The sequence below is a fragment of the Xiphophorus hellerii genome, chromosome 17 (genome assembly GCF_003331165.1).
Source record: "Xiphophorus hellerii strain 12219 chromosome 17, Xiphophorus_hellerii-4.1, whole genome shotgun sequence".
NCBI lineage: Eukaryota > Metazoa > Chordata > Actinopteri > Cyprinodontiformes > Poeciliidae > Xiphophorus > Xiphophorus hellerii.
Window position 1 is genome coordinate 16224355 of NC_045688.1, and position 23080 is coordinate 16247434.

Sequence of the window (23080 nt, forward strand, 5' to 3'; positions counted from 1 at the left end):
AGCAGGACTCTGGAGAACCGGACTGTATACTGAGGAGGTCATTCATTTGATTCAGGTGCGTTGGACCAGAGACACACCTGAAAGTTACAGGAGACCGGACCCCAAGGCCTGGAATCAAAGGTCAGTTGTATGGCTCCTTCTCACCATTTGGTGACTTTGGTATTCTTCAATTTTGAGTTATTTCATCCCCTCCTTACTTTCCATGAACTTTATTGAAGCACTCAATGTGCAATAAAGCTTTGAATTTCTCCCAGGCGTGGGCGGTGCAAAAGCAACATCTCTGGAAACGATTCTTGCATTGACTGACCAGTAAGTGTCTCGGTCACATCTTGAAGAGAAGTGTCCATTTGAGATCTATTCCCATGACCTACTGATTTTGTGCCAAACCTTTGCATAAGACAATAAGCCACAACCCATGAGAAGGTCAGCAAATCAGTTGTTCCTCCTATGACACATTTTAAAAATAATATCTAAAAGGTAAATGGCCTGTATTTGTATAGTTCTTTATCAAGTCCAAATGACCTGAAAGTTATTTTCATCACATTTAGTCATTCACACACACATTCACACACTGATCGCAGTAAGCTACTATATTTTAGCTACAGCTTCCCTGGCACAGTTTGACAGAAGCAAGGCAGTCATACCCTGGCACCACATGGTCCTCTGACTACCACCGGCAGGCATGGCGGGTAAATTGTCCTCTTGATCAAGGCCACAACGACTGACACAGACAAAATTAGGCTTCCAGCAGGCAACCCACAAGTTACAGGATAAACTCCTGCCCCCTAAGCTACAGTCATCCTATTTACAGGTGCACTTTTGAGATGGGCCACCACTTCTTGGAGCTGATCATGATTCTGTACATTGAGGGGTTTTGGTCATGAAGGTCTACACCTCTCATGTGATCTATTTGACATCAGTCTCTGTATAGTTCTTTCTCATCTTTGTTTTTACTGCGAAAATCTTGTTGTCTTTCTAGTGGACCAGCGGGTTCTCATCTTGTGTCGGACCCTCATTTGGAACCTCTTTAGTTTTAAAGGGTACATCAAAGAGACAGTTGTCCCTTCATCATAAACTTTGCAGGTGGTACATGTCTGGTGAAGGGTGAGAACATCCTCTCTTCCCATGAACTGATCATAAGCATTCAAATCGGGCATGGAAAATGGCCTATAGTACATGTCTAAGCCATCACTACCAAAATCAGTAAGGATCCCATCTTTCTCATATCTACATTGTCGTATACTTTGTCTGGCCATCACTAAGTCTAACAAATCAAGAACCACACTCAAAATTAATCTCAAAAAGGAAGAAGTTTGGAATTGGAAGAATATGGTATTTATTTAAATAAGCACACCTAGGTCAAATGTATTGTCCCACCGGTCACTATTGTGACCGTCAACATGTTTACACATCCTGCTCACACACCAAATCAAGTTTTGTAAATGTAAAGGTAAATATTATAACTAGACACTTTAAAGATGATGTGCACCAAAAATCTTTGTTGTATGTTTATTTAAACAAACATTGCTATCCTCTTCTTTGGAAGGTTTGTGGCAGTCTTCCTCTCGCCAAGGTGCAACCAAGATATAAACAGCTCTACTCGTGATAATTTACTCTAAACATGCGATACTGTATCAGTATTATCTAAACTTTCAATATTTGTTGAACATTAAATGAAAATTTAATCAGTAAGCGTTTTGGAGTCCTTGAAAGTGAAAAAAATTTCTTGGTCACTTGTGAATAATGGGTTAAATTAAAGGAGTGCAGTGAAAAATAACACTGACATGCATCTTTTTATCTTAAGTTTTGCATCACTTCCCTAAGTACTTGTGAACTACACATACTTTAAAAGCAGCATCTTCTTTTCTTCTTCTTGCACTCTCTTCAGATTTATCCTCCCATCTTGATGTTCCTACTGGTGTCTCCACATGCTGCCACGGCGCTCTTTGTTCCTCTTCCTTTGGGTGTGTGCCTGTGTGTGTGGGGGCGCGGGCGTGTGTGTGGATGGGAATGCATTCCAAGAGAGCATTTTGAGAATGGGTTGGATCTCTCCGTCTACTCCCCCACCCCGTCTTCCCTTTACGACGGGAGCGTGGAGTGTGTGTGAGAGTGTGTGTGTATCTGTCAGAAATAGTGTTTGATGTTGCTCAGTGTGAGCTGATATTGCATATATATATATATATATATATATATATATGTGGGGATGTGTGTGTGTGTGTTTTGCTAAGTTGTATGCAGATGAAGGAAGAAAAGAAAGACGGGCGTGTTGGAGTTTGGGGTGTGTGAGGGGAGATGAGACCCTGTGCCGTCTGCAGGTTTGTTGCATACCTCTGTAGGTGTGTGCAATGCAGAACCTTCGCTCTTATGAGCAACTCCGGGGACTCACATGTTCATTATTCTTCCTAAAAGAACCATTAAAATTTCATCAGTGCAATGCAATCTGTGGCAGGGCGGGGGGTAGGAGTGCGCTTTCAACTGTATCTGTGCAGGAGAGAGAGAGAGAGAGAGAGAGAGAGAGACTCGGTGGTGTGAGGGGAGGGCAATCGCATCCTCCACTCATTCACCGCTGCCTGCCTTCATGCCTCTCTCCTCCTCCTCCGCCTTTTCTTCTTCATCACCCCTCGTCTCCGGTGGCTCGATCCCCTCGCCGAGAGCTCGCAGATCGTCGGATTCCGCCAGCATCCCTCGTTCCGCTCCCGCCGCTCCTCCTTCTCCTGGCTCTCACACGTCTCCGGAGGAGGCTCTCCTCACCGTTTACGATGATGAGGAGCTAACGTTCAGGTGGAAAGTGTTAACAAGATGCTTTTTATTTTTTCTTTCTTCCCACCCCACCCGGTACTGACGGATTGGTATATATTGAGACTGAGCTGGAGTCTGAGTGGAATATTGTTTTATCTTTTTTAAATGGGTCTGTGGAAGTTAAAGGTGAGAATTGTATTTTCTTATAAAGCAGTTAACTTGTTGATGATCCTTGAAAGAAACCATGCGGTTGATGTGTTTTGTCTGTCTGCAACTTTTTAAACTTTAAGTGCTGATATAATTATTATATTTTGATTTATAACACAGAAGAAGTTAGTAAAAGCTTGAAATAGGTGGGAGGTGGATTTCCTCCTCACCCGCCCTCTTCACCATTGTGATCTGTTAGGGATATGATAAAATGCATTACAGGGTTTAAAGAATGAGAACTTTAAAAAAATATTTTTAGGGAAAACTATGAATAATGTAAAAATTCCAATTCTGGTTTGACTAGTCCATGGTTTGAGTTTTAGACTTTGCTAATTCTATGCTAATGCCAGAAAGCAATTATTTCTGCATTTTTCAAATAAAATATAGGTTTTATAAAACACAAACTGGTTTTGAAGACTCTCTGTGCAGCCTAAACTTATCCAGTTCAGATAAGTTTATTCAATGACTTTAGAGTCATTGAATACAAACCCTCAAAGCTAACACTTTAGATTAGCACCAAAATGAAGTACAAAGCAGAACTTTTGCATTGTTAGCACCTAACTGTTAACCAGACAGAACTGTTAACCCTATGCTTCCATGTAATTGTAGTGCAAATTTTAAGCAAACTTTTTAACGTTTGCTTAAAAAGAAAATGTGAATTAGATGTTTTTCCGTCTATTGGTGAACACAAAGTTTATAGTCGCCATTTTTCTACACATTAGTCGCCATTTTTCTACACATCTCAGAAAAATGGAGAGGTTTTCAGGAATGTGTTGCTGAACATTCCTGAAGAACGCTTAAACGACAAGTTTAATCGTTCTGCCATGTAGACGAGTACTGCCGATGTTATGCCCTGTCTGAAGACTTAAGAGAAAAAAATTCAATTCTAATGCATGCCGATTGCTGACACAGCTGACCCGGCATGTCAGATAAATGTTCGCTACGTCAGAATTTATTCGGCAAATGTGTCTCCGTCTCCACCGTAGCTCATTAACTCTTTTTCAGAAAAACTACATGCCTCCTCAATTGAGCGTAAGAGCAATTTAGCGAAATTGAGAAAGTTATTTTGAATTTTGCTCTTTTCTAATGCAATACTTCAAAATGTACCCTTTTTTGATGGAATCAAATGACTTTTACTTGCAGTAGGGAAGACACGCAGATTCAAGGTCCAGAGTAGGGAATTAAACCGCGGACGGCTGCATTGTGGACAATTTGCCTCCATATATGGGCCCCTGCTCTGCTGCTACTCCACACTGACTCACTGTGTTCCTAAAGAGTTTTCAGGTTGTTTCTGTCATGTCAGTAAATGTTTCTTTCTACCGGATACCCAGAAAAACTGCTAGATAATTTATTTTACAGCAGTGGTGGCCATTTCAAAACTAGGTGTACTTAAGTAAATTTAAATTTGATCAAAAAGGTCATTACTCTCAAACTTAGTTTGTTGTCACATGTGTTCAGTGTAGGGTTAACCAGTTTGGGATTGGTTGGTTTAAAGCCAAATTTCCCAACTCTGGATGTCTGTTCCTGTGTTTAAAAAAACATTAAACTAAAAACATTGAAGCACGTAATCTTCACCAACAGGTAGCAAAACTGTTGACTTTTACATTAAAAGTCTGAATTAGAAGATTTGTGAAAAGCAGTGCTACAAAGAATTTGGGGGAATCTAGCATAGCTTACATACTCTAAACATTTTCCTGAAATCTCTAGCAGCTGACGTTTTGTGTCCGTCGAAATATTTCTGATTTTAACGGAGCAAATGCAATAAAAACTTATTAACAAACCACGAGATAACCTTTTAATCCAGTGAAGATTTGAAGCTATGAAACGGGTGCGAGGTTTGGCATTATTAGCTACTAATGGTAAGCTAGGTGCAGTACTTACAAATTGTTGATATTTTCTCTGTCTCCCTTTCTTTTCCCTACTTCCTACCCAAAAGCCCACAGGAGTGGTCAAGGCTTCCTCAGTGCCTTTGTAACAGTGTTGTCAACACAAGAGGACGACTCAAGAACTCCTTCCCTTTCTGCTTCAAATTAAAAGTCTGAAACACTGATTCAGAGTGCTAACAGCAACTAAAGCGCTTCACGGGAACAGCTTCCATTTGACGAGAAATATTCTGGCATTTTAGTCTCAAGATCTCGTTGTGCCCCCGCTGTCTGTCCGCTGTTGTATTTTGCCAGCGTGGGCTCTCTCAGGTAGATCTGATGGTGCTAATTGGGTCCTAATTGTGCTTCCCACTCAGCCCTTATTTCTGAGCCACAGATGAAAGACTTTTTGCAATTTGTGTGTGAAAACAGAAAGGCGTGTACGTCTGGGAGGGAAAAAAGAGACTGTTAAGCAGAGTGGGGTGTGCGTGTGTATGTGTGCCTGGACTTGAGTGCAATGACTGGTGAGTCTCGAACCTCTTTGCATGTGTTATGTGCAAGCCCATCTGTGGAGGTCTTCTGATGGATGGTGAGTGATGGAGGTTGTGAGGTGTGTGTGAAGGAGGGGGGAGGGTGTCGGGTGGAGGCAGTGTTGCTGGTCCCCCCTCTCCGCGCTCCCGATTGTGTGAGGGAGAAAGAAGCTAGGTGGTATGGCAGTACATCACTGGCTTGGCTAATGGAATGCCGGGGACTTGACGGGTTCTCACTGGTAATTCTTTTAGCCCTCTCTTCACACCGTGCTGTAGGAGGGGAGTGTGTTTTTGGTCTGAAACACACAGGCACTGCACTGCATTCATACATGTCAAGATAAAATCTTTGTACTGCCTGCAAGCTGAATTTAAAACCTCGAGACTTTTTGATTTGGACTGAAAAACCATCCCAAAACAGATGTATGTGGATAAGGGATCATTGGGACAATGGTAACAGCAGTGGTAGGAAGTTATCCTACAATCGATTTGTTGCTGGTTTGATCCCTGATTGGTCCACCTCTGTTGTTGTGTCCTTGAGCAAGACACGTCACTCCCCTTGCCTGCTGGTGGTCTATCAGTCTGCCCCAGGGCAGCTGTGGCTACTGTCCAGTATAGCTTACCACCATCTGCTTGTGAATGCCTGAATGTACTGATAAGCACTTTGTGGTCCTTGATAAGCACTATACAAGTAAAGGCCATTTCCCCTTTACTATAATTACCTTCATTTTCCGCCATTCCATCTGGTATCTCGGCAAATAGTTACTGGTGTTGAGACATACCAAGGTATTAAGAAGTTATGGTTTGAAGTCTGAGCTGCATGGTGGCGTATGTCCTAGTATGCATGAAGGATACAGTCCTGGGTTTTCTCCCTGTACTCCAGCTTCCTCACACTGTACACAAACATGACTCTTTGATTCATTGGTCTGTTAGTCTGTCATGGAGTAGTGACCTCTTCAGGGTGTACCCTGCCTCTCGTCCAATGACCTCTGGAGGTAGGCGCCAGCCCCTGCAATCCCCCGAAGAAAAGCAGGTCTAGACAATGGATGGATGGTTTCAAAGCTATTAAAATGTTCTGTCATAGCGTTCCTACAGTGTGAAATTCTTTCAGTGACATGGCAGAGAGAGTTCCATACAGTTCCTCCAACTGTATGGAACAGAAAGTAGTAGAACCATACGCCTCCCACACCTGCTGCTGCACACTTCCTGTCAAAGTCCTAAAAGAATATTTTCACATTTTCCCCTAAGTTACAATAAAGTAAAACCCATCTGTGTAGAAAAATTTCTGGTCACAAAAAAACATGGACATTTGTGGAGTGGAAACTGAAAGGTCTCCATCCATCACTCTTATTAAGGCAAAGCTGTTTTAGAACTACAAATGATAAGCTATGAACAGCATTCAAATCAAATGAATCCACAAATCTGTGGAACAAATGTGTTCCTTTTTATATGTCTATCTTTTGATATCACATATTTACCTTCCATTCAACTTTCTATCAATATGCTATCACCTTGACAAAATATTAGAATTTTCTGAGACATTAAATTGTGAGCTTTCATCATCTGTAAGTCAATTACATGAAACAAAGGTGTTTCACAATGTGTCATGAATTTTATGTAGGAGGACCACTTTCTGAATCATGTTCATAATTTTTATTTTTCTCATTGCTCTGTCATGTGATACCAGTAAAACATATTGCAGGTTGTGAAATCTGAAAGTGGTGAATAATAATTTTTTCCAAGCCTCCATCTTTTTTTAAACATGTACAGTATTTGCTCATTTTTATGTTTTTGAAACATGCTTTTTGACAAAATGCTTGCATACCTTTTTATTGTTTTGCCAATGAAAAGGTAAAAAGGGGTTTATTGTATATAAACTCATATACATTGCAGATAGGTTCTATGCTTAGCATAACTTAGCATAGCCACAACTGTAATTCTGTATATATGTAAATATCTGTAGGAGCCCGAAGGAGCCTCGGAGGACGGACTCCATCACTCCATCAAGTTCCTGATTTTTCTAGTTCATGACTACCATTCTTTTAACTTTAGATCTTCTGAAAGTAAATAAGCTGAAATATTAGGTATAATGAGTATACAGATTAAGCTTTTATCTAATACAGATAAGTGTTATAGATGTCCTTTCCAGGGAATTGATGTTCCACCAGAATATTCCCAAATCTCTCAGTTTGATCTGATTAATTTCTGTCCCTTTTCCTCGGTGCTGTTGACAAAGCCCAGTAACGATCGCCTTGTTTGATGAGCTTTATTTTCCTCAGCCATTCCTCCACTTACAGCGAGTTCTCACTGTGCAGCTGCTGATGAGCTGTCGACTCTCAACACCCTCCACCCAGTCGTGAATTAAACAAAATAGAAAAAAAGAAAAGAGCACGCATTCTTCGGCAATCAGTGGATGCGGTGTTGCTGTGCTGATATTTCTTGCTTCTAATAGAGCCTGTATGTGTTTTGGTGGGCCTCTGGGGTCTCACTTACAAGCATGGTGCTCTGCTGCGGGGGAGGGGTGGGTATCAGGAGTTTGTGTGTACGCGCGTTTGACTGTTTGCTCCGATACAAAGCGAATATTTGTGTTTTTAAAATGTTTGGAGTGTGGAGTCAGGGAATTTGAATTGCGTCAGGTTACTGGAAAGTGCTGAAATGTGTGCTCTGCTTACTTTTGTTAGCTTTGCGATTATTTGTGTAAATTGTGAGCTGGTTCAACATGTTTTACACATCTTATCCTACCGGCTTAGGGAAACAGTGTGGTGAGTCTGGTTGCCTTATAGTCTTGGCGTTGAATTGCTCTACAAAAGAAGGGAAATGGTATAATCCCCTAGTTTCAAAATGAAATAAGGAATGAAAGACCAGGAAATTAAGAGGAAAGGTTACAACAATTAATGGTGGATATAAATACATTTTGATAATTATGGTTTACAGATAATGAATAGCAAACTATGGATACCTATTCCCTTGATTTTTAATGAATCTACTTGAGGCTCCAATAACCCTTAAAATAAAATTTAAAAAATTTACTTTTTCCTTCCACTCAACTTTCTATTAATAATGTGGACTCTGCAAATAGCTTGCTTTTAGCAAAAAAATTTTGTATAGGACATTTCAATCAACAAGACAATTCAAAGTACATTGTATATAGTAGCGACTAATTGTGACTTACTCTCCTTCACTCTGCTGGACAACTGTCAAATCAACAGGCTTCCTCGTGATTGTGCAGGTCATAACATGGCTATGATAGTTCTCCATTGAATCTGATTTCCATAAATCATTCTAATATTCACATTTTTGAAGTAACTGGATATTGGAGTTTTATTTGCTATTAAGTGGAAGAATCAAATTTGCCCCTTGGCTTGGGCCATAAATAGATATTGATTGATCCACACCCAGGGCAGCCATCTTGTTTGACTCTGGAGTTTTAAAGCTTCTATTTATGTGGATTTTTAACTCAAGTCAACTTTACAATGAAATAAAAGGGTCAGGTTTTTTTTTTAAAATTATGACAATAAAGTTGTTATATTACCAGAATAAAGTAATAGTAATAGGAGAACAAAAAATAATTTTATGAGAACTCCAACACCAAAAATAATAAAGGATCCAAGCTTTTTTTTCCTCAATCAAACGACACTTGTAAATTTAAGACTTATTCTGCTATTATTATGATTGTATTCACATAATTAAGCAAAACATTTCTCTAGCATGGCTGATACACCATTGTAATAACTCACAGGAGTGTTTGAAATAAAACCCACTTTTAAAAAATGTTTTCTGTCATTAGTCATTTCTTTTTTAGAAAAGAGCAAAAATCAATTTAAAATCGGATCCAGTATGAACATTTTAAAGCAATTTCCTTCTTTTTCTCCCCCCAAATAAAAACCTTTGTAACCATTTTATGGCTGATAGATTTTAACACTTGCTGTTTCAACTCGAGCTAGAATGCATATATTTGGAGATATTTTTTGCGTTCTTCATATCTACGTTAAATCTCTCACATAAACGTCTGTGTGTAATCTGTCACGGAGCAAGTCCCTTTCGACGACGACGCATGCACATACGCGTATACAAGCACAGCGGTGTGCTTTATTGGACGAACCCAGGCGTGTCCCTGTGCCTCTCAATGCCGAGCCGCTCTTTAAAAGTGAGAGAACCCGAGCCTCTTTCCCTCTGCCGGTTGTATATCAGTCAGGCAATTACAACCCTCACGGATCTATTGGTAATAAAAGCGAGGTTTATGAAGCGTGAGCGTGCCAGACTTCGGGGGGAAAAAATTGCTAACTGATGAGCGGTATTTGGGACTGTGGGGTGTGGCGAAGGAGGGGGGCTCCGTTGTTAGATTTGTGGCGTATTGCACTTCCCTGTCCTCCGACGCATCTCGTCCTGATCCCTTGACCTCTGCTTGCTCTGTCCCTGTCGACTGCGACTCATACTTAACAACCTCCCAGCAGACGTGGATACCATGTGAAATTGAGATTTCAACCCCCTTCATATCTTCATCCTCTCTTTTTTACATTTAGCTTTTAAAACCTAATAAAAAAATAAAGATAACCTCCCCCCCTCTCCGCCTCTCTCCCAGCTTCCCCTCAGTCCTGCCCCTCCAGCGATCCACCACAGCTGTAATGAGATTTGATGTTAATCCCGACACAATAACGCACGATTACAGCGTGCGCTCTGCTCTGAAGCTCCACAAAAGCATAGCAAATAATGTAGAATGGATTTGGCACATAGAGGACAGATTTGGCTGGTGAAAGCACGTTAATGTAATCTACATGTAATTGTGCTGTAATGCAACATGTACTGTATGTACATCAGTAAAGCCTTGAGAAGAAGTTTTTTTTTCTTTCTTTTTCTGTTTACGTTGAAACTTGCTCTTGCGCAAGTTAATTAAGGAGCAGCATTGCTGGGGGTGACGTCTCCAGACCAGCTTTGGCCATAAAGGGAAGACTAGAAGAGAGCGAGAGACTGGAAAAAGTGAAGATATTGTCAGTAAATGACCAAGAGTTAAAAAACAAACCAGAATTATGTACACATTGTGCTATTTTAAAGCACAATCAAGTAATTTTGTTATCTTCATTCATAAAAATGCTGCCTTTATCAAATGATTTAAAAGAAATTTGACTTTGTAATTTAATGCCTTGAAATTGGGCCTCTGTCTCTTTAAGAAGCTCCTGCTCTTTCTGAAACTCCCCATTCAGGAAGTCATCACAATGTCGCTCTTCTATTAACCCTTTACCAATGTGTTTACCAGTGTTTCCCTGAGAAGTAGCTGGTTTAATGAGCTCAGCAGAGGGAGTCAGGACTTTGTATTCACAATCCAACATCTTTAGGTCAGTAACCGGTTAGTAGACTGCCAGTTCAGATCCACGGATCTGCCCCACTCTGACAACAACTGGTACTTTACGTCACAGACTTCACTTCGACAAGAACCATCAATGCATATTAATGTCGAGACATTTCCTGCCAGAATTACCATGCTACTATAAAAGTTTTTATCTGCTAATTAGTCGTTGGTTTCCATAATATTCTCTATCCAGGCTCAGCAAAGAACTGTGGCTGAACCGCAGCCCGTTTCTTTCATGGAACAGTGAATGATTCCGAGGAGGAAAAAGAACCAGATGGTGCCACGCAAGCGTTGGCCCAGGTTTAGCAGTGGAACCTGGTAAAGGGGGGGGAAATCCTCCTATGTCAATTGGATATCTTAGTCATTATTTGTGGTTACCAGACCTTAAATTAAATTTACACTGTTTTGATTCAGCACTGTTTTGTAAAGGCTTAATTAAACAAATCATATTTACGTGAGAGAATGTATAATTTATTTTGACTTTCCAGATTTAGGCACCAGTTCTCAATCTATGCACTTCCCAGTGTGGCAGTAAAGGTGTGAAAATGTAGTGATGCATTCAGGTCTTTGTATTGATCTGATTCTCTAGTCAGTCCGATAGGTAATGTATCAAAATAAAGGAGAGTTCCTTCATTTTACTACTGATCCAGTTATAATAATTTTTCTAAGCTTACTTATTTATTTTGAAACACACAATAATTTTTCTCTGGAAAGAAGTAAAACATTCAAGGGTTTCCAGGAAGGATGAATCTGTCCACCAGTCCGATAATGTTTGAAAACGGCTAAACTCAACTCCAGATAAGTCCATATACTTTATAAAGCAGGAAGGAGCTGGGCAGAAGGCAGCCGAAACACTAATCAATACATTTAGGACATTCACAACAAGACACTGAGTTTATGAAGCTGGTGAGCATATGTTATATATTTGTTTCTTATACACTAAAATTGCACTAATATGTGCCCTGTTATCAATAAGCCATATCAAAACAGGGAGGAAATATGCTAGCTCTAGCCAAACACTTCCTGCAAACATTGTAAACAAGAGCCACACATTAGTTAAAGACCATAGTGTCATCATTGTCCTTAAGAAACAAATTACTATAAGTTATTCAGATTTTAAGGAACTATTTTCTAGAGACTGTGTATGTTTTCCTAAATGACTTCCCTCTATCTCCAATTATGATGTTTAAGAGACTTGTTGAATGGTTGGACAAGAATGAATGGTAAAACCCAAGTAAGCCACTGTTAGTCATGATACTCTGGTACTGACTTTCATTTAAAGTGGGAAGTCATTGAGGTAATTGCTTTTAACGTGTACATTGCAATTTTAAGGTTTCAATGCACAAAGTGAGCAACGTAAAGTTTGCTCACTTCATGCAATGTGTTTCTTTATCTTTTTTAATTTCTGTTGCTTAGAGAGATGCATTATCGCTCCATATCATTAAACATGCGTTCTTGTTTGGTCTGTATTTAGCTTTAGCGGTTGGTCCTGTTGGTTGTGGTTCATTGACCTGATTGGCTGAGTGACAGACACAGAACTTTTCAGATGGCTCAGCTAAAACAAACCATCTGAGCTTATCAGATATCTTTCTTGAAGCATTTTCTCTCCCCTTCTCACAAAAATACACACACACGCGCACACACACCCTGTCATCTCTGCAAATAATAAACAGCAAGGTGCCAAGAAAATGTCATTCGCGGGCAAGTGTGTCGAACAAAACAAGCGTCGCAAAACTGACACTGCAACATGCTTTCCTCAGGCTAACGAGCTCCTGCTTCTGGTGTCAGTTTTCACTTTCACTACAGCGATTACCCTGGTGCAAGCAGCCAGGATACCTGCTACCACATACACATCAGGTGCTTGAGCAGACTGTCCAACCACCGCTCTTTTTCTCCACTTACGACGACAAAAGGGGGGGTTGGACCATTTCTAAATGTGGTGCAGATTGTTACTTTAATACCAATTAAACATTTTACAAGCTTCTGCTTGTAAACTCCCCCCAACACAGTTGGTCTTTGGGATGTAAAATCTGGGAGAAAATAATCCATTTTGAGGAGTTTTTTGTTGTCTGCCTGCTGTTGTCTTGTGGCAGTTTAGCTCCCGGGTCTGTCACACTTTCTTTTCTTCCAGTCTTCTCTTCTTGCCCTCTGTTCTTTCTTTCGCCTTTTATCATGACTTTGACATCAAATGGAAACTAGAATTAGATTTTTATTTCAAGTTTCAATATGAAAAATCAAGGAAATATACCGAATATGTACATTTTTTTTATAGACATGTAAACTCCACATGCATATGCTGTACAAGAAAAACTCAGTGCAACTGTTTTTGTATTCAAAGCATGTTCCTAGAGGCTGATGCTTTTCTCGTGGAGGGTTTGGATATTCACAACACAGGAAATGTTACAATTCCTCATATCTGTTGTGCATTTATCCCGCCGCAGGGCTGCACACAAACCCACACACATGCTATACATGCTTACAGTACATATGGCCTCTGCAGGCTTGTTTATGTTAATGCAACACTACTGCACGTTTTGCACATCATTAATATTTACCATAGCATCTGGTTTCTTTGTTCTTCCATATGTTTCGAATTTATGTGATATGGAGCAACATGCCCTGGTGCTTTTTTAAAAATAATTTTTCTTTTTACAGTTATGATACTGTAAAAAAAAATGTCTGTGGAAATCCATTTAATCTGATTTCTTAAGTTATGGTACATTTCTGCTTCACTGTGTTGAATGGCATAGAAAGTTTGATAATTGGCTACTAAAATGGATAAATGACACTCAAATCTACAGTAGGCTGGGCTAGGTTTGCTGGTGTGACACAGACTAAGCACCAGGTGGCGCTGGTTAAAAACCTAATAATGGTTAAGTAGCATGTTTTGGTGGTTATTAAACACCTGCTGGTGTGTTTTATTGTTGTTGTCCTCTTGTGGAAAACAGCTTTCCATTTATAATTTGCTTTCTGAGACGCTCAAAGTCTAATATGCATTGTTAAAAGCGGCACCTGGTGCTTATTTTGTGCCACTACACATTTAATAACTAGGAATTAATTTTGGCTGCTAAACACCTGTTGGTGGACACCTCTCATTTGGACAGCCGGCATTTTTTGGATAGCTCTTATCCAATCGGTAATAAGCAAAGTCAGACCTATCTGGTCTTCACATTCTGATGGTGAAAATAGATAAAGCCCCTTAAAAAATCCATCTACTAAGAAATTTTCCATTAGGTTGTATATACATAAATACATAAAAACTCAATATGGAGATTATAGCAGTACTGTGCAAAACTTTTCCGAGTGAAAATAAACACCGTAGGCAAACTACAAAAATGGCTGTTTGAATTAAATGAAAGGTCTTAAGGAAACTCTAAGCACGGATTTTCCTTTTAAGGACAAAAAGGAGATATTTATATGTGTGATAGTTTACAACAGCTGTTAGAAATATGTGAAATTTTAAAAACATCATGATTGCTAAAATTGTAAAAAATGTATTGAATATGCAATTAAAAGTGAAAATCATTAGATATGTTGTAGTCATGTCTAATTATTTCAGTGTTTATTTAATGTCTTGATAAAACAAAAATCTGCTGCAGGTTGGTGGAAATATTAAATAACCTCATTGGGGTGTAATTGTTGTTTTGATTTGCTTTAACTTAAAATAAAGCTAGAAAAAAAAACCACTTAAAGAACACTAATAGCACATTATTGCGCTTTAATGGGATGGCAGTCCATTCTTAATGTTTGACCTCTGGCTCGCCGAGGTGATAATTTACGACGTGTGCTCTCCCAACCTCTTGAGCTCTCCCTGAGGAAATCAGGCTGGATCTATGGCTATCATTTACATCTCCTCGAATTAAAGCAGCAGTGTGTAGTTGTAGCCCCAGGCCTCATGAATCAAACTTTATTGACCACTTGGAGAGTTACGGACACCCGTTGAATGCAGAGTGCCGGTGAAAAGGCCACAGGGCGGAGGGAGAAATGTCTTCGAGGCGCAGCGATTGAAGGTGGGATAACCAAGCAGACTGTGATGGAACTGCTGCAGCTGCTACTCATAAATATTTACGTTCCGCTCACAGTGAGATTCTTTACAACCAGAGGGATTGAAGCGCACATTGATATTCCCTTAAACAATAAATATAAGAACCTATTTGCCAAAAAAATAAAAAATCAAGCTTTATGGCATTTGTGATGAATTTGGGAAGTGTTTTGTAGCCCAGGGATCTTTTCATTCACAGAAAATTAATCAGATATTCTCTTTTGCATCTGCTTTAGTTTCGATGCTTTACTTTGGTAGAATGAAGACAAAGGCCTTTGTAGAGTGCTAACGTCAGGCTAAGCTGGAGCAGATAGCCTGACTTAATTATTAGCTAACATTACTTGTTGAACTTGAGGTTCTCCATGAAGAGCTAAATGTAAATAGGGATAAAATTCTGCATAAGCATTTAAACTATAAGCACTCAAGCAAGTGATTATTCTGCATTTTTGCTTTCCTTTGTAGGAAAATGACAAAATCTATAGGCCTAAATTAGCTTTTTGAAGCTAATTGTGTAATATAAATGGTACATTTTGGCAGCAGTAGAAATAATTGATGATTTTCTGTGTGGAAAAAAGAGCATGTGGATTTCAGTTTTTGTTAAATTCAGTATAAAGTATATTAAAATATATTAATTGAAGGTTATCTTACTGGAAAAAGTTCTTACCAGCCCATGCTTTGTATGAAACCAGTGTTTGACTGCACTAAGTTCCCACTTCCCTTACTTAAATCAGAAATAAAATCTATTGCATAGGAAGAAACTTAAAAGTGGAAAGGGAAACCTTTTTTTAATTTTTTCATTGTGAGTAAGATAAGAAAAACATCGAGGAAAAGGACAGAAGATGATATTTTACCAACCTGACAAAAGTCTTAATAAAATAGACCAATTTGATGAAACATGTTTAAATTCTAATCTAAAACGGACTGGCAAACATATATATACAGTATGTGTGTGTGTGTGTTTTTGTAAAGTCAGAACTTCACAGTAATAGGTTAGTATTTTAATTCCGGTTCACACAGTAGGTGGCGGTAATGCACACTGAGTTCTGTTACAGTAAAATCAAAGAAGAACTTTCCTTCATTCTCACAGGCCTTAGCCCCTAATTAGCAGGGCCAGGTGTGGCTAATTTAGGCAAGTTGCTGACAGTTTAGCATTTAGATGTGGTGTAACTGTGTAATGGAGAAGAGTTTAGCTTAAATGCTTATTATTCTTTTTGTCTGGAGCACAGAGGTGAGTCTATGACTTTTAAAAAAATAAAATTTTATTTCATTTTTTTCACCTTGTTTAGCATTAAACAGATAGCTAAACTAGCTAGCTACCAGGTTGATTTTTGGTTGGGGGGGAGGAGATTTTAAAGTTCCAATATTTTAGAAAGGCTATTTTTGGGGTTCACTTTTCCTTCATTATTAAAAAAACATATATTTTTGGTCTTTAAAATCAAGTGTATGTTATGGGTTATAAAAGATATTGACTGAAGTATTGATATTTTAGAGTGTGTCTCTGGAAAGACCTGACAAAGAACCTTACAATGAGTAATGCCTTATTTAGAAATAATTAATAAAAAATTTGACAAATTATAATTTAAAGTAAGGCTTTATTATTGACTCATGGTCTTTACCATTCAAATGTGGTTACGTCTTGCTAACAAATAACTTCCAATAAGAAGTTTGTTGGTTCAAGAGTCTCCATAATTCATTAAGCAGCTTAACTCTACAATTAATATAATACGCCATTGTTTTAGTACATGACTTTAGAATGGGTTTATGGATAAAAAGTCAAGGACCAGGTCTGTAAATTAACAATTTAATGCCGAATACTGACCACCATTATACAGTGAAGCTCGTAGCATAAAAGCAAAACGGTTTTTCTACTTTTGGACTCAACAGTACTGAAACTACCCATCGATGAGGTTTTCACCATTTTGTCTTTGGTCTAATTCCAGACGCATTTGAGGTGCTTCTGTACAACCACGTTGGGGAATAATAGAAGTAGCTACCTTGAGATAGCATCTTTACTACCAATAAACTGTGTAACCGCTTAAAATGTAGTGAAATGTTGCTGTGCATGCATTTTTTGGGGGTGCCCATCTTTGTTCTTTTGCATATGTCAGCAGGTGAAATTCATAAATGTCAGATTTATGTTTTAATTTTTTTTCTTTTTTTTAAATACAACATTTAATAGCAGATTAACTAACATAATTTATGCTCTTTCCATGAAATTTCTTTATGGGACTTGTGAAAAAATGGGAGGTAATTGGACTGGTGCATGCTTAAAGGTTATTACCGACACAAAGGCAGTAAGACATTGACCCAGCAGAAATCAATACACTGACCTTTGGTTTTTATATATCGTTATTTATTTATTAAATGGAATTCATTATTTTATAATTAAATTCTCTTATTTTATAATACGACTGGACAAGTTTCTTCTTAATCAGTTCAAATCCATCTTTTGGGATGAGAGGGATTGTTGTCTCATGACTCCTGTGGTTTACATATTGTAGGTTGTTTTCTGCCTACCTTTAGATAGCCAATGCCTGGTATATTTTCTTCTTTGTGCTTCAAAGACAAAGTGTGACATGGTGTCCTCATGAGATTATATTGTTTCTTGTGATATTCAAGAAGAAAAAGGGGTAAATTAGTACTCATGCATCATGGATGAGTTTCGAAAGACCCCGCATGTAATTCCACAGCTGAGGGAAAAGAAGATTTGAAGCAGCCCAGCTGTGTTTTTAGCAAGTTTAGCATTTCTGTAATTAACTGCTTATCCCTAATTTTTTCCTGCCTTTTTATTTCCTTCATCACCTATGGCAACAGATATTTTGTATTGTGCGTTTCTTTGTCGTTAGCGGCCTAATGTAACAGCAGTCTTTCTTTGCCGTGAAAAGCCTGCTTTTCCAACATGTTGCCAACAGCAAAGCCTCTGGGTGTTTTGTGGGGCTCCAGAGCTCTGTGATCCTCATGTCCCAGAAGAACCAGTCGTGAGCTGGCAGCACTTGACATAACTGGCCTTAAGTAAGTGACGGGGTCACAGTGATACATGGCATGAAAAGCAGGGAGGGGGAAAGTGTATAGTGGCTCAGAAAACATGCTGAGATGAGGATCGTGTTAGAGGTGATGAAGGGTGAAACAAGTCGCATGGCCCAGTGTCATGACGGTGTTGCTTTGAGACAGGCTACTTGTCATTTGGATGCTACCCTCACAGATAGTTGGGGCATTTGCCTGGCCAGCCTCATGTGTAGATGCATTGATGCACTTCATTGCAGTTCAAAAAAATGAGGATTTGACAGCGCCACCATGTTCCCTACAGGGAACCAGTGTTCAGTACATGTTCTGTTTTTTTTTCTACTTTACACCAACAGATGATGTGCTTTTTACACATTCTCCTAGTCAGAGTTTATCTTTGAAGTTATATGTCTGCAAGGTATTGAAATCATTAAGTATATCAAATAATCCATAGTTGCCCTTGAAATCTGCAATTTCTATTTTGTGGCTTAAACAAGCCAAGAGTTCAGTCCTGGAAAGAGAACTGTACCAAATAAATGTAATTTAGAACAAGTTGAATTCAAAATATGGACGGCATATTCAAATTCTTATAAACTTTATTCCTCTTTTTGTCTCCGATTCAAAGTAAAGTTTAATGAGAGAGATATGAAACAATTCTAGTAACATAAAGGTTATTGACTAGCAACTGTTCAGTCCACACTCCTCCTGTCTGTTTAGTGTGAGCTGTGTGACATATTGCTGCTCACACAGCTTACTTTCTCTATTGTAACCTATCAGAATAGTCATGGTTTGGAATATGTTTGACATCAAACAACTGATAATCCCATTTACAAGTGGGATTATCGGTTTGTCTTGAGTGTTGTACCGCTGACTAAAAGTTCCCACATATTTGGCCGTAGTGTGGATATCATGCGAGCCGCGCAGATGGTTAAGATTTCAACCATCCGCGTATTGATTGCCTACTTTTCTTGTGACAAATTTCTTCATTTCCCACAATCCAAATGGACACTAGAAAGGTTGAACTATTTGGGGGTCTAGTCCTGTTTCTTCTCCACCAGGAGCCATCACCAAACATCTATTGGTGCGGCATAAAGTAGCGCTGACCCTCTATTTGATCAGCTCTGTGTCTCATACACACCATTAGATCTTTAGTGATGTTGTGAATGAGTCATAGGTTTTCTCTCAGCACTACATTGAACTTTTACCAGTTACTCCCACTGATGTTCACTGGATTTTCAAAGGTCTGGAATTGGCTTTCCATAGTAATAAATATCAATGACTTGGTTTCTAATCTGTTCTTGATTTCCTTCAAGCTTTGACAGGATGTATTGCTTTGAAGATGTTTTTGCCTATGTTAACAGGTTTTATTTAATTTCTAGCAGCAACCACGACTGGATGTTGACAGTTAAATTAGACTCAGCTTTCCCCCCCAAAAAAGACTTAATAAATCATAACTACATTTTCTAAAAGGATTGGATTCCTTTGCATAGATTTTCTCAAGTAGTAGATGAATTCATTTAAAATTTTACTCTAACAATTCTGTGTTCAGTTCTGTCTTTACTTCAACTCATTTTCTCCTGACTGATTCGGTCTTTGGTTTAAATAAAACAAACACACACACACCCCCACAATCAAAACCAGTCCAAAAAGGAAAGCATGCTGTAGAATGCGCTTCCCTCTCGCTCTCTGAGCTCCATGGCAACATTCACTTTGATATGCAGATCCTCTTGCCATTTGTACAGTGCAGTACCAAGGGGGAATATTGACTTTTTGGAGAGGCAGATCTTTTGCATTAATTGAGAGCCTAAAACAGAGCTGCTCATTTTCGCCTCGCATCTAAATGTTGTCTCATCTCTTCATTCCACAGATGCAGGGAGAGAACTGAGCTCGGACGCCGCGCTTTGAGGGAGACGCTTCAGAGGGTATCTGCTCAGCCTCCAGTCTGAACGTCCTCTTTGGAATCACCATGGTGCTGTTTCGGTAACCTTCACCTGCTTGGTTTTCATCCTCCTGCTCAGATCTTTTTTTTTTCTCCAACCATACAAACAAACTCCTGCAATGGATCACCTGTGTCCAGGTGAAGGCGTGAGCTGGACACAGGCCCTCGTCGGCAAACTGTAGCGCTCTGGATTTTATCAAAAGCCGTCCCCGTGATCTTGCCCTGGAGTTATTCTTCATTTGGACTAGGAATGGACGTACCAGAGTCGAGCAAACATGGCAAGAAGTCCACATGTCAAAAACTTGAAGACCAGAAAAAGGTAGGCAAGCACTTAGCTAATCAACTTATCCAGTTTTTACGATTATGAAGCTGAGAGAGGAAAGTTTTATTCCTCTTTATGAAAGAAAAACAAAAATCAGATGTTGATCCGATCTCAGTTCCCAGGAGCTTCTTTGCTTCACTTATACAGTAGCTATTTCTAAAGACAAGATTGGAAGAGGTGGAGTCTGTGCTCCCCCTCAGAGCCTTTTGCCTTTCATCTGAGCTCATGTGGCTCGGTGGGCAGATCCAGCTTTAACTCTTCTCCTGGGATTACATATTCGTCTCTGTTTGAGATGCTTTTTATGATCTCACTTCTGGAGTTTGTGGTATATTCCCTGCTATGTTTCCCATTGGTAAGCTGCGGATGGCCAATTTTGAATGAATAATGGGTTAGTGGAGGCATACTTTGAATCTTGCCGAGCCCCATTTCATTCTCTGTGGTCTTGATGGGTGAGTGGATGGGGGGAGGAGTTGCACTTTATGGCTTCACTCTTGTCTGAATCCTGGCTTAAGAATGACAGTTCTAGCTGTCATTCTTTTCTGCTCAGTAAAAATGTAGGGTGTTTTCACACCTGATAGTCTGGTAGACTGCTCCGTTGGGAACCAAAATTGCAAGGTTTCACATTTTCAGCTGCTTTGGTTCACTTTGGTTCAGTTAGTTGCTGCACCAAGAACCACTGAAGGAAACCACCCAAAAAACTACAAGATACAATCACAACTTCACAAGCCATTTCTCTCTTTAGTGCTAGATACCCACCTTTGTTTTGGTTGTATTTACCTAGAGTGCCCTGCACTGTAGTTCGGGTTCTGCTTTTGGAGCGGTCTGCAGGTGGCTGTGGATGTGCATTCGAACTGCACCAGAGTTCACCTCAACTGAGACGAGAATTTTAGACGGACCAGACTTAGCCTTTTTGGTCCATATCAGAGTCTGATTGTGCACACCTTCCCAAACAAACCAAACTTTTTAGCGGCCTAAACTGGCTGTGGATTCTCTGGGTGTTAACTTAAAATGTATGGAAGTACAGGGTAAATTATTTAGGAGATTTTGCCCTTCACTGGGGTACTTTATTTTATTGTACAAAGCTGTCTGAGGGTGAATGTTAGTCAAAGTTTTGCCTTAAGTTAAAGTTTTGCTAGTGCGGTTGTCCTTAAATGCAGACATATGATTTTTAGTTTCTGATTCTGCAGCTGAAATTCAGCAATTTAACTACAGGATTAGGCAACGATTCAGATGCTAACTTCAGTGAGAGTGTTGTGAACTAGGTGATCTGTGACTGTCAGGTGTTGCTCTCTCTCGCCTATTGTCCGCTGCAGATACGCCCCCGAGACGTTTAGCAGAACACCAGAATGAGGATGTAGGATGTAGGATGACTTATTTGCTTGTAATTGAAAATGAAGTGGACCATTTTCACTGAGGGTCTTCTAATGACGTTTATTGTTGCTAAATATTAGTTTTTATTCATCCAATAATGGGTAAACTACTCTGAAGATTCAGAAATGTTTATACGTGATATCTGGGTTTTAAACCCTTGTACGCCTGAAATGTAATAAAGAGCATAGACTGATTAAATCAGAACTTATGGCTGAGAATAAGATGTAACTTTATTGACAAACTAGCCTCTATTGTAAATGTCTTCTGATGGATTCTGGGAAAGAAATGTGTCCCTCCAGTTATTATGAATTCACTTTCTGTAATAGGGCCGAATCCAAAACATCTGTGATGATTTGTTATTTTTTTGTCTACATAAAGTGCTGAGTTTCACAATCTCATGCAAAACAAGTAATTTCCCATAAAAATCTTTAATGGGATGTAATGTGTGCTCTTTATCAGTAAAACTTCTCTGATTTACTGCTCTGTGCAGCACCGACCACATCCTTTATCTTTTTCTTTCTATTTTTCTTCTAAGCCCAAACCAGAACAAGAAGCTAAATTTCAATGCTTAGTTTATTAGGATACACAAAACGGAAGTGTTTTTAAGTATTTTTATAATGTTTTTATAATGAATAAAATGTGGCAACAGTTTTATTCAGCTTAAAAGGATGGTGGTTTTTAGCTTTTTGCATTTCCATCAGATTAGCATAGTAGTAATTAAACAAAAACTCAAAACATGCATTTTGTCTGATCTGTAATATGCAACTTGACACAATAGCATGAATAAATTCAGAAGTATTTCTAGAAAACAAAGGTGTCTCTGTATATGCCTGGTCACTTTAGAACGCACCGAGGCAAAACGCGCCTCTGTGAATACCTACAGGACCAGAACATAAACCAATAGAGAAACTCTTCCCCCTCCATCCTCTCTACGTCTGACCTGATTCTTCTAATAAGGTGCTTTTGATAAGCCTAATGAGCGTTGTGGCGAGGCCCAGGAAACGTCTGAGCACAGCAAATGTGCAGTAATACATCAGCCTTGACATTTGTAGCACTATTAGGATCTCATAAAACACATTATAGTGCTTTAGTATTCTTTTCTCCTTTTAGACCTCACTGCCATCATTGAGGGTTTTTTTTCTTTACTTTAAGTATTTTCTACTCCAACATAGCAAATCCTGTTATTTGTTTCTTTATTACTTAACATTCCCTTTCTTCACCTTCAGGTAATTGAATACATATAATAGTTTAGATGATTTTTACATCTTATTCACCACTGTTCGGGCAAAATATTTTGTTAGGGATGTTTCAGACAAGATTTGTCACTGATTAGATTAATGTAATTTAAGAATATTTTACTGCATTAGCATCTATTATTTGACATATCAGTATGTGTCCCATAAGTAAAACTGGCTTAATAATAATAACCAAAGCTTATTTCCAAATTGCTATTTTTGTATGTTATTCAGGAGGGGATTGGTCATGTGGTATTTATCTCGGCATGTAACAGTGATTGTGGTGCAAAGAAGCAATGTCACAGAAGCAAAAAAAAAAGTGAAATTTTTTTGTTGTGGTGTCAAAATAATAGCGAAATATTCAGAATATTTGTCATCAGACATAACAACAATATTGATATCGGATGTTGCTATATTGCTCATTGTTATGACTCGGTCCTTCATGGAGATAAATAACTGCATATAAAAAGTTGTTTTGAATGAGTG

The 23080-nt window shown here is 39.0% G+C and overlaps 1 protein-coding gene across 1 annotated transcript in view; it reads left to right on the forward strand.

Annotated features, from left to right (window-relative positions):
* The first annotated feature begins 2602 nt into the window (after positions 1-2602).
* The window catches only part of nav3 (neuron navigator 3), a 313027-nt gene continuing 292549 nt past the window's right edge, over positions 2603-23080 (forward strand). The window contains exons 1-2 of the mRNA XM_032589235.1: positions 2603-2925; positions 19595-19985. Coding sequence (XP_032445126.1) covers positions 19917-19985 — 69 coding nt within the window. The 5' untranslated portion in view covers positions 2603-2925; positions 19595-19916. The remainder of the gene's footprint in view (positions 2926-19594; positions 19986-23080) is intronic.